The sequence below is a fragment of the Salvelinus alpinus genome, chromosome 16, assembly GCF_045679555.1.
Source record: "Salvelinus alpinus chromosome 16, SLU_Salpinus.1, whole genome shotgun sequence".
Taxonomy (NCBI): domain Eukaryota; kingdom Metazoa; phylum Chordata; class Actinopteri; order Salmoniformes; family Salmonidae; genus Salvelinus; species Salvelinus alpinus.
Window position 1 is genome coordinate 18,412,315 of NC_092101.1, and position 12,663 is coordinate 18,424,977.

Consider the following 12,663-nt stretch of genomic DNA (forward strand, 5'->3'; position numbering starts at 1 on the left):
AGCAGACTGCTTTATGAGACAGCCAGGTAATTAGGAATTTTCTACGTTGACATTATAAAACAAATCTCATTCCAACAACGTGAAATAAAGACCGAAGAGAAAGTGTTTAGGATATAGGAATAAAGTCAGCAGTGAGATGAGAATTTGTTCAAAGAAGCACGCTGACTGATGGTTGCAGGTTAGGGAAGAGAACCACTGTGGAGAACTCACACTTTCACTTTGGAATGGGTTTAAAAAGTTGCCTGCCATCTCCCCATCATCCCGCGGAGTTCCCGGGGGGTTATTCATGCCTGCCATGTTGTTGGGAGAATTCTACACAAAACAGAGAAAGAAACAAATCAAGATTTACCAAGACAGGCCTTTCCACTCTCATCAGCCTTTTCTAGTGACTGGATGTCATCATAAAGTGCCATTATTGAATTTCTGGCAGCTTTGGGTCCAAACCAAATCATCAGTATTATAAGTGCTTTGGATAAACTTTAGCTGATGGGTGTGCGTTGAAATGAATGTAAGTCTATCTAATATGGAGTCTTTTATAGAGGCTTACCTTTGGCAACCCATCCATGTCACCAGAGCCTGAAAACAACGAGAGAGAGAGAGATTGACATGAGAGAAAAGCTCATCACTGTAAAGCTATAATCAACATCTCTGACTGGGGATCACATTCAACACTTAACACAGCTAATGTACTTTAATTAAGCTATTTGTTTCAAATACAGATGAGACCCAACTTCATTGGCTTCATCGATCATGTCTCACCTGTCTACATAATCAATGTGCCTGCGTGCTGCCCACATAATCTGCTTCCACTTCAATCAATACTACTATGAAGGGAGCATTCCCTCCACCATCCACAAGAGGGCATTGTCACAATAGGAAAGTGCTACTTCTCACAGAACTCAGCTACCGATTTTCAACAATTTTAACTAGATTCTACGGTAGTTCTACGGTAGTTCTAAATTACTGCCTAATATCGACACACAATTTTCTGAAATGTAAATGGTCCTGTTCATCACAATGGTTAAACAAATTCCAGACAAAAGTTGTACATGCTGACAGAGAAGAATATTCTAAATGATTGATCAGCTGATCGCTGCTGTTAAAACTCACCTAGCGATCCGTTCATATGGTGTGGCTCCATGCTTCCCATTCCACCCATTGGGCCATCAGGGCCCGGCCCCATCGGGAACTGTAAAAAAGTTACAACTTACTGAACTTTGTCATTATCATATTCAATTGTATAATGATCACCTCTACCGATTTGAAAACAGGAAACTCATGAAAAACAAAGAGCCCGCTTACATTAGGTCTGTTACCACCAGGGCCAATAGGATTCATCATTGTGTAGATGTTTTCACTGGAATTTGTGGAGTCTGGTGAGAAGGAAACAGTTAGTCCAGGCTACAGTAACTGAGCACAACTACACAGTGTTGTTCTGTATTTCCTTCAGCCACATGCATGGACAGCTTTGAGATTGAACTCTACAAAACCACCAAACATGACAATGCTCCATACAGACACATGCAGGTTGTAATTCATCTAGCCACATGGATTGGGAAAGCCTAATGTCTCACACTTTTCATATCTCATGTTTCCATGAACTTGGGGTTAAATCCTGATGACTACAGTAGAAAGTAAACAAGACCAGCACATCATGTTGCTCTCCTTGTGTCTCCATCCTGAATAGAATATGAGGATAGAGGTGACCTTGAGCTGACATTGCAGTGTGGTGATAGTAGGAGATACATGTATATAACAAATTAAGGGATAGATAAGAGAGAACGAGTGAAAGAGAGAGGGAACAAGAGGGAGAGAGAAGGGGAGCAAGTGAGAGAGCAAGAGAAAGGGAGAAAAAGAAAGAGAGTGTGGGGTTTGATGCCTGTTTGTGGCCCTGGGTGTAGGTTGTGCAGCAGGTTGTGCAGTCGTGACGGAGGGTGTGGCGGAGTGTGGGGGGGGGGCCTTGGCGACTGCAGTGGAAAACTGTGTTCCAGCTCTACGTGTAAGGAGCACTGTGCACAGGTTGCCCAGGCAACGCATCACAATAGAAGTATGTATATAAATAATAAATAGTGGACACAAAAAGAAACCGCTCCACACCCGAACAAAAACTGCACATCCACAGGATGTTAGACCAGAGCGGTTTGTTCTGTCTGTGCTGTCCTCAACAGGAACATCAGACTGATCACAGTCAGATGATCACAGCTCAATACTCTGCTAATTTACACAGGTCCAGTATAGACGACACATAAATAGCTACGCTTGTTTAACATACAAATCACTCAATATGTCAGTGTGGCTGTGCCCACAAAGTAAATGAGCACTGGGAGTTTAATTAGAGTGGGATTAGTGAGGAGGCACATGGAGACAAATAAGTAGGACGAACCTCCTGGGCTAGGCATGATGGGAGTTCCTGGTGGGCCTCCGCCCCCTGGAGGACCCTGGGATAAAGACGAGAGGAGAGAGAGATTTAGAGGAATGATATTCCCAAAACATCTGGACATATAAAGTAGCAGTCAGATGTGGCCAACAATACTAGTCATTGTTTAGGCTTGAGACTTACCACATAGTTTCCTGGAGATGAGGAGGAATAGGCTATCTATAGAGAGAAAACAGAAAGGGGACACAATCAGTAAACTTGTGACTTTCACAACAAAGAAAAGGCTCTAAAAACCAATAAGGCATTAGAGTGATTGAGAAGGTGAGTGAGCAGGACTTACTGAGTTTGCGTTGGGATTGGGCCAACCTCGACCTCCAGGACCCCTGACACAGACAGAGGGGAGGAGAAGAGGTTGTGTGAGAGAGGTTCACTGCAGAACAAATTAGAGCTTGTATTCCCTCATATTGTTGCTTGTCAAATATTCTTACGTCCCATCAGTGCTATTAATAGAAATTGTATTAGTAATTCAGATATTTGGACAAAATAAAACATCATAGTAAGTAGATGGAGGTGATGAAATGCCTTTGGAGAATGACTGTACTTACATGTTCATCCCTGGCATTCCTGGCCCCATCGAGTTGGGAGGAGGCCTCATTCCACCACCATAGTTCTACACAGAGAGAGGAACACACAGCGTCAACCTTTCATACTACCGAGGAGAATACATGCCAGGGATCACACTCTCATTTGTTCCGTTTGAGCCAGGCGCTGAGATTTTAATGACTCGATCCTGATTAGTAATGTATGTGTATAACGATAACAGGGGCAGACTTGTGTGTGTCTAAGTTGTGATGTGATGGCTGCACAGTGGGAGCTTGGCAGGACGGCAGCGTGGGGCAGGACACAGAGCAGCTCCACTCAGAGGTAGAGTTTTGTTCAGCAGACGATTACACTTGTCGAGCAGATGCCGCACCAGCTGCTGAATTGTTGACTGCCAAAGTCACACAGTAAGGGAGGCGGGGAGAAGGGCAGCAGGGCACAGAGGGCCACGATGCTCAAACTGACTGACTTGGTGATTGGAAACTAGACAGCGGAATTAAAAACTCAACGAGGAGAGAGTGGTACTTGAGAGGTATTATGTCAGGCTTGCTTTGAGACCGATAGAAAAAGGTTGAGACTATATTTATGGAATAAAGTAGAGATGAATAAAACCTTGTGTGTTCAGTGTGTTGTGCTGTAAAGGGACATGGGGTTCATGGACAGAGGGGTGGAGCAGCAGACTTTAGGGGAGAGGGATGGTGCCTGGCTGTACCTGTGGGCCCATGCCGCCCATCCCTCTGGGGGGGTTCATCCGCATCGGGCCGCCCATGTTTGGATGTCCTGGAGGAGGAACGATTGAGAGAAAGTTGTCAGCATGGGACAATTTCAGACCAAATACATTCTACAAGCACATATCCTTAAGTTATACCCTGTGGTCTGGTGGGATCCAGACTGTTTGGCAGGAGTGGTTGTGACCCTGGGACTCCCACAGGTGGCTGAAGGAAGACGGGAGAGAGAGAAACATTAGCACAGAGCATTCAACTCCCTAAAAATGTACACCTCAGAGATAGGTACCTTACCTGATTTGGCATGCGAAGTGAGGGACGAGGTCCACCTGGGTACCGTGGGGACATGAAAGGCTGTGGGGAGGAGGACAGATGTTAACGTTAGTCCTATCCATCATGCTACTGTGTTACTTGCAGCTGTCAACAGGGGGAGCCATTGTGCTGGAGAAAAAGCTCCAAGTTTGAAGGTGCTTTGTTGTCATTCTACACAAGGCAAAGGTTGTGTCAGGGTTCTGAAGACCAGTCCTCGGATGCTGAAAACAAATAGAACATACAGAGACAGAGAGACAGATATATAGCTGAGGGTGAACATGGTTGTGGGTGATGCAGCATGTTGAATGAGGGAACAGTAGCGGATGAGGGTGCAGATGGGTGGTGGATGTGGTTGGGAGGGTGTGCAGGAGGGTAGTGAAGAATACACAAACCTACATCTGTTTTTCCATATGCATCCACACACTGTACTGACCATCGTACCAGAGAGCTACAAGAAACATTTCTACATTGTGATGCAACCACAGAAAATAGCTCAACGTATCTAATGAAACAATACAATTCGGAAAATAATTTAATCCATCAAGGGATAACAAACTTAAATATAATATAATCATCAAGAGTGCAACTAACCAGTGTGATTGACAGTAAATCATTACAAACACATTATCACGCTATAAGAAATGCGTACAGGCAGGCGAAACATGACACCATGACAACAAAGAAACAGGCTTTCAGAGCCAATTAAACGCAAGCTACTAGTTGGGCGAGGGGAAACGAGGCCAGCTGGAGGACAGCTTATATAATGACCAGGCCCTGAAGGGAAAGACTGCCGTTTCCCCTCCACCCCCTCTCTCTCCCCTTAGGTCCCTCCCTGTCTCTCTCCCCCAATCTCCATCTCTCTCCCTCTGCCTTTGTCTTAGCCAAGTTGTGGTGAGTTTGTGTACGAGCGCTCCACAGTGTCAGGCCCTGCTGCAATATTAATGGGATATTGATGGGAGATGGGATAGTGAGTGCTGGGCTTAGGAAGAGGAGAGAGTCGGCCTGCTCCTCCCCTCCTCTCCTTCCTACAGCTGGGCCAACACAGCTGAATTATTTATCCTATCTACAGCGTCATGGCCACTGTCTGTCCACAACTAGGTAGCAGGGCAGTTTGTATAGACATATGTTGTGGGGGGTGGGAGCCAGGTTAGGAGTGGGGGTAGGGGGAGAGGGGGTGTGGATGAGTGAGTGAGTGAGAAAGATAAGGAGTGAGTGGGTGTAGAAGAGGAAGAGAGGGAGGAAGAGAACAGAGGCCTCTCTGTGTGAGTGGATAGGCAGAGGGAGATAGTGATTGAGTGAGAAAGTGGAAGAGGGACTGCCTGCCTGTGTGAGAAACACTCTTTTCACGCCACAAGTTACGTTTTCATAGCAGGTTATGAGAAATTATGCAGCAGGTAGGGGGAATGTGGCAGGTTAGGAGAATTAGGTTAGGAAAGGGGTTAGGGTTAGCGAAAATGCTCTTCTAGCCTGCTAAGAAAATCCCTTCCGGGCGTATCTGTATCGACGTGGCGCGAAAAAAAAGTTTGTCCCTGCCTGTGCAGCGAAAGGCGAGGGAGAGGGGGCAGAGTGTGTGTGAGAGACCAGGGTGTGTGTGAGTGTGTCTTACCTGGCCGTGAGGTCCCATCATAGGGTTGTTGGGGTTGTGTGGGGGTGGCTGTGCGTGGGGTGACGGCTGGGAGCCGGGAGGTCCCTTTAAGAGAGAAGAGAGAGGGAGATGAGTGATACAGTGATGCTTGGAGGACCATGGACTGAACCTGGCTGTAGCTGCTCCGTCTACCTCACAATAACAGCAGCACAGGACAGAAGCAGCAGTACAATACACCACTATGGCTAACTGTTCATAATGTCTGTACCGTAGATCACTACCACAACACATATGAATGTATGGATCTCCAATATAGATATTTAAATGCATCATACATCTTTGTGTTGAATAATAAGTCCAATGAAATGAAATTAACACAATGAATCTCTTAAACTTAATTTCTAACCAACAGAACATCTGTCTGTGTAAAAAAAAAGATGGCTGAGATGACAAAAGAGCTGATCATATACAGGAACTATGTAAACATATGACATATGGAACAACTGATAACTAACCTCAGATAACCTGCTAAGCAACCACGTTCAAACCAGGACCTGTTCCGACTTTAACAAGCCATATGTAAACCCAGAGTCATACAGCGTACAGAGAGGAGACCACACACGTTCACAGCCGCGTGTTATCAACCAGTCTGTGAACCTCCATGAGACCTGAAGCACTCAGGTAACCATGCAACACACACACACTACCCTTGAAGCCTTCAGGTAATGTTGCAGACTGGTAATCCTGCCCTTTCAAAATCAGCAATACCAGACACACACCTGTATGAGTACCAAGCCCATCCACCAACACATACGTCCCCATTTCACCTAAACGTCTTTTCACGGCAGCATAGAGACACTGATCGTTTGCAGGTCTTTGCACCTGGCCAGGAGACAATTCTACTATTCAACGTCATCTCACTAGGAAGATCCGACCTGTCTGATGAAACCTAATTCTCGGTAAATCAAACAAGCTCTCTTCAGTTCCAACAGACCAAGCAGCAGCAGCTGCACAGATACCAGCAGCATCTTCTCATTCTCACCCACCATGAGAAGCTCTGGCACCGGGGAGATGGTGGTGAGCTGATAGAGGAGAGCAGTGAAAACCCGTGGGCACTGCTTGAGCAGAATAAACAAAGGAATAAAAACCGACTCTAATGCATTCAACTATTATTTCATAAAAGATGAATTACAGATGCAGTACAGAAATGCTTCAGCCCGAGAAGTCAAGCAGCAAGTCAAACCTGGGTGGTTGAGAGGTGTACAGGGTAAATGGGGTAGGCAGTCAGCCATTGTCCTCCTCAGCCACCTCACGTACAGGCTTCTCCATGTGAGAGCCATGTTGATAAAGGCACATAGCTGTGGATCTATGAGGAGCTCTTGAGATGAAGTGTTTGCAGCGTGGTGTATTGAATCCACATAAATTGTTGCCCAATAGAGCGTTTCACATGAAGTCTTCACAAGTATGTGTTTTGTATATAAAACCCACTTACCATAGTGGCCTTGTGCTTTCATTCCTAATTCTTACCAATATTGAGTGGAGACAAATATTAAATTTTTAAATGGTAACAAATGTGACTGCATCTATAGAGTGGTAGCTCTGCCATACTGTAAGTGTTCTAGAAATGACTGAGGTGGGTCCTGAGCAGCGTTTTGGGTTGTGGTTAACACCAGCTGCGCTTGCTGGCCTCAGCAGGTTAGCATGAAGGGCTAGCGCTGCAGTGGAAGCGCTGTCCATCCGTCAGACCCCAGAGTTATTATTGTTGGGGAGTCTGTCGTAGCAGTTTTTCTAACAAGCCACCCCTGCAGAGCCAGGCAACACTAGCCCAGCTGCTGTAACCTGCAGCCCCCAGCTCCTCCTCTCTCTATCTGGCCCTCTATAATACCTTATAATGGAGCTCCACTCGCTACTCTGGCCTCCCTCAGTCTCCATGCTATTAGGACTGAATGGGGAAGCATATGGCATTCATGAGGTTTGCGGTCCCTTCGATGTGTGCCTGCAGAGAGAGAAAGGGACTAGGCCAATCCGCGTCTGTAAAACAACGCGGCTGGACTGCGTGTGGGTGTCTGTGCGAGTGTCTGTGTTTGTAAGAGTGTGTGTGTGAGAGAGAGACGGGGGGACCGGGGGGGGGGGGGGGGGGGGGTAAATGAAGCAATTAATACAATCATTTTCAACCCAGCTAAGGAGATAACAGCTTGGCAGCGTACCACAAACCCATCAACAAACCCCCCCCCCCCCCCCCCGACGTACTCCCAGACTCCCCCTCCTCAGATCTGCATTAGGAAGAACACAACACCTCTGCTACTGCTATCCCTGAAGGGGTAGTAACACTGAACACAGAACGGATGGCTATACTGAGCCAGTCATGTGTATGCGTGTACCGTATATACAGTACTGCCCACCACCACAAGAGGGCAGTGTGGAACTACTGAGAGAGGCAGGCAGAGCACAAAGCCAAACTGAAACACAACAAACAAAGCCTGGATGAACAACAGCACAATGCACACTCATTGTCATTCCTTTCTTACATTCCAGCGGGCAGAGGCAGCAGCTCTACAGGCTCATGGCATGGCAACATGTCAGCTCGGTGGGGAGAGACTGCCCCGAGTGTTTTTCCCCCCGAGGAGACTGAAGAACAGTGCGCTGACAGTCGTTTAGCATGTTTCTGTGAGTCACTGCCGTGTATCTATGATTCCTGCCTCAGCGGTCAGGAATGTCAGTCGATATGCTACTTCCAGACTAGGCTACAGACAGACCGTTGATAGAGTGAACAACAGAGTGGTTGGTAGTGGAGAGAGAGAAAGGGTTGGCCCTGGAATGCCAACATTCCTTCTCCAGTGGTCCCATTCACTCATCACTTCTTCTACTAAGCATTTTCAAACTTTTACCTCTAGGATCCAGTCTAACCTACCAGAGACCAAGCCATCTCCAATCACAATGGGTAGTCCAACTCAGAGTTCAGCACCTGATTCTCAACAAGAGAGTAGCTACTATACCTAAGCTAGACAAGTCTACCTATCGGTACCTCGACTCAGACACATTCAACTGACCTCAAACTCAGTTAGTCTTGATTTAGAGTTTACACCCGGGCTACAGAACTACAAAACGTTCAATTGTGATCCAACTTCAATGACAGTTAGTGACTATGGAGAGACATTCCTGTAACAGTACATATAGATTAGAAACCATCTCTGTTCCATTTATCACCACCGTTTACTCCTTCAGTGTTTGTAATACCAATGGATTGACATTGTTTTCTTCGATCCCCACTGGGCCAACATGCTGTTAGTGTGTGCCGGCAGTTTCTCCTTGTCCTCTCCTAGTGTGAGTTGGGCCTGCCCTTCCCAGAGGGGCTGCTGCAGTGGAGTTTTGGCGTGAGGATTATTAAGCGGGCTGACCCCTGCTATACCAGGGAGAATCGCAGATCCGGGCCAGACGCCAACATGCAGGCTTTGTGGTCCTCCTTCCACACTTCTCTCACTCCTCTCCTGCAGGAGCCTGAACTGAGTCCTGGCCTGCAAGGTACAGATTAGGGGAGTCTTGAAGCTGCGGGCCCCCCCCCCCTCTACCCCCCGCCCAGTCTTCGCTTTCTGGGCTGCTGCTACCACGGCAGTGCTAGGGTCACCTATGTTAATTACCCCTCTCCTCTGCATCTGGGACGGATGGTAGAAAACACACTGCCTGCTACTACTGTACACACACACACACTGCCATGCACAATCATACTGTATGCAGTACTGTACACCCTAGCAAGCACCTTCTGAAACGCTCTGATTTATGCACTACTTTTGAATACTTTTTCATGTACTTCCTTCCCTAACCGAAAGAGACAGTCAGACAGGTCAGGAGACACGAGGAGAGAGAAAGAGAGAAGCAGGATGTGGAAGATTGAGGAATGGTGAAAGAATAGAGGAAGGTAGCTGAATCCTGCAAAAAGGAGAGGTTAGCAGGAGAAAGAGGGGGCAGAGACAGGAGTTTGTGTGTGTGTGAGAGAGAGAAAGCGAGAGAAAGAGAGAGCGAGAGCGAGAAAGCAAAAGAGAGAGGTAGCAGGCACATGGAGGGAGGAGAGGAGGAAGGTCATTAGTAGACAGAAGACAGCGCTTGTCCATAACAGTGAAGTGTTTACCATTTTCACTGGGAGCTTTCAGAACACCACAACTCCTCTACAGAGGTCTAAGCTTGGATAAGAAATATAGTAGTACAAACAGAAGTAACACATGATTAGCAAGATCTTACTGTGCATAGGCAACAACGACATTAGACTACATGACTGGGAGGGGCAGTCTGTTAGAGAGCTCTCTGTGTGTGTTTCCCTCTACAGTACACCAGTTTAAAATGATGCCAAGGGAATAACTGGTGTCATTGTTGCTCCATACTATATACTACTACACACTGATCCACAGCATTGTTCCGGCCTCAGTGTCCACTTGCTGGGGGAACTTGATAGCACACATATGAAGCTCTGGAGGGAGCAGCGTGTGTGTGTGTGTGTGTGTTGCAGGCTCTCGTTTCACACTCCTTCCCTCCTCTCTCTCTTGCCTGACTGGCCGCTGAGCAGGGAGGGAATTGCTGCAGTGGAGAACACTGGAGCAAGACTTCCTCCCCCCCCTTATCTGTCTCTCTCCATCTCAGCCTCCACTCTCCCTGTCTGTCTCTCTCTCCCTCCCTCCCTCCCTCCCTGTCTGTCTCTCTGCCCCCCCCCCTCTCTCTGTCCCTCTCTCCCTCCAATGCACGCAGCAGACTATTTATGGAAAGCAATGTCACTCACGCAACACCATCAGATAGCAGCTCCCTGCTCTGATCACTCCACATACATCATTAACATTGCCTACGACCCCAGCACGCACACACTCTCCCCCCCTCTCTACCTCCCTCTCTACCTCCCTCCCTATAAAACCCCCACACCGAGACAACGTGGAAACCATATTTGCTTCATGACATTTACAAGTGTTATTTTCAGGATATTTTTTAGCTATGGTGTGTGTGTGTGTGTTCGCGTGCGTACGCACAGTCAGATAGGGTTTGTGCCCCCATCATCAGGTGATCTCCCTAGCCTCCCAGACAGTCATCAGAGAGCAGTGATGACAGAAGGAATTAGAGGAGCAACACAACCCAGAGAAACATCTCCCTCCCATCCCAACCTCCCTGGCCACACAGACTGATGGAGGGAGTGGACACAAGGACATATGGGAAAGAAAGAGAAAGACGGAGAGACAGAGACAGAGACAGAGAGAGCGAGACAGACAGAGACAGAGACAGAGAGAGCGAGACAGAGACCGAGCGAGCGAGACAGAGAGAGCAAGACAGAGACAGAAAGACAGAGACAGAGAGAGCGAGACAGAGAGAGCGAGACAGAGAGAGCGAGACAGAGAGAGCGAGACAGAGACAGAGAGCGAGACAGAGACAGAGAGAGCGAGACAGAGACAGAGAGAGCGAGACATAGACAGGGAGAGCGAGACATAGACAGGGAGAGCGAGACAGAGACAGCGAGACAGCGAGACAGAGCGAGCGAGAGAGACAGAGACAGAGAGCGAGACAGAGACAGAGAGCGAGACAGACAGAGACAGAGACAGAGAGAGCGAGACAGAGACAGAGACAGAGCGAGCGAGACAGAGAGAGCGAGACAGAGAGAGCGAGACAGAGAGAGCGAGACAGAGAGAGCGAGACAGAGAGAGCGAGACAGAGAGAGCGAGACAGAGACAGAGAGAGCGAGACAGACAGACAGAGACAGAGACAGAGAGAGCGAGAGAGACAGAGAGAGACAGAGAGCGAGAGAGCGAGAGAGACAGAGAGACAGAGAGCGAGAGAGACAGAGAGACAGAGAGACAGAGAGCGAGAGAGACAGAGAGACAGAGACAGAGAGCAGAGAGAGAGAGAGAGAGACAGAGAGAGACAGAGAGAGACAGAGAGCGAGAGAGCGAGAGAGAGAGCGAGAGAGACAGAGCTAGAGAGACAGAGCTAGAGAGACAGAGACAGAGCTAGAGAGACAGAGACAGAGCTAGAGAGACAGAGCTAGAGAGAGCGAGAGAGACAGAGACAGAGACAGAGAGAGACAGAGACAGAGACAGCGAGACAAAGACAGAGACAGCGAGACATAGACAGAGAGAGCGAGACATAGACAGAGAGAGCGAGACATAGACAGAGAGAGCGAGACATAGACAGAGAGAGCGAGACATAGACAGAGAGAGCGAGACATAGACAGAGAGAGCGAGACATAGACAGAGAGAGCGAGACATAGACAGAGAGAGCGAGACATAGACAGGGAGAGCGAGACAGACAGAGAGAGCGAGACAGACAGAGAGAGCGAGACAGACAGAGAGAGCGAGACAGAGTGAGCGAGACAGACAGAGAGAGCGAGACAGAGTGAGCGAGACAGACAGAGAGAGCGAGACAGAGTGAGCGAGACAGACAGTCGAGAGTGAGACAGACAGAGAGAGCGAGACAGACAGAGAGAGCGAGACATAGACAGGGAGAGCGAGACATAGACAGAGAGAGCGAGACATAGACAGAGAGAGCGAGACATAGACAGGGAGAGCGAGACATAGACAGGGAGAGCGAGACATAGACAGGGAGAGCGAGACATAGACAGGGAGAGCGAGACATAGACAGGGAGAGCGAGACATCTGGACAGGGAGAGCGAGACATCTGGACAGGGAGAGCGAGACATAGACAGAGAGAGCGAGACATAGACAGGGAGAGCGAGACATAGACAGAGAGAGCGAGACATAGACAGAGAGAGCGAGACATAGACAGGGAGAGCGAGACATAGACAGAGAGAGCGAGACATAGACAGAGAGAGCGAGACATAGACAGAGAGAGCGAGACATAGACAGAGAGAGCGAGACATAGACAGAGAGAGCGAGACATAGACAGAGAGAGCGAGACATAGACAGAGAGAGCGAGACATAGACAGAGAGAGCGAGACATAGACAGAGAGAGCGAGACATAGACAGAGAGAGCGAGCGAGACAGAGAGAGCGAGCGAGACAGAGAGAGCGAGACAGAGACAGAGACAGAGCGAGCGAGACAGAGCGAGCGAGACAGAGAGAGCGAGACAGAGAGAGC

The 12,663-nt window shown here is 48.2% G+C and overlaps 1 protein-coding gene across 1 annotated transcript in view; it reads right to left on the reverse strand.

The window, feature by feature from the left end:
• The window catches only part of LOC139541030 (single-stranded DNA-binding protein 3), a 97,610-nt gene that overhangs the window by 3,589 nt on the left and 81,358 nt on the right, over positions 1-12,663 (reverse strand). Inside the window, exons 6-17 of the mRNA XM_071345185.1 lie at positions 5,621-5,704; positions 3,997-4,056; positions 3,846-3,912; positions 3,690-3,757; positions 2,983-3,047; positions 2,718-2,760; positions 2,561-2,596; positions 2,384-2,438; positions 1,303-1,373; positions 1,111-1,189; positions 548-576; positions 211-312 (exon numbers count right to left, since the gene is read on the reverse strand). Coding sequence (XP_071201286.1) covers positions 211-312; positions 548-576; positions 1,111-1,189; positions 1,303-1,373; positions 2,384-2,438; positions 2,561-2,596; positions 2,718-2,760; positions 2,983-3,047; positions 3,690-3,757; positions 3,846-3,912; positions 3,997-4,056; positions 5,621-5,704 — 759 coding nt within the window. The remainder of the gene's footprint in view (positions 1-210; positions 313-547; positions 577-1,110; positions 1,190-1,302; positions 1,374-2,383; positions 2,439-2,560; positions 2,597-2,717; positions 2,761-2,982; positions 3,048-3,689; positions 3,758-3,845; positions 3,913-3,996; positions 4,057-5,620; positions 5,705-12,663) is intronic.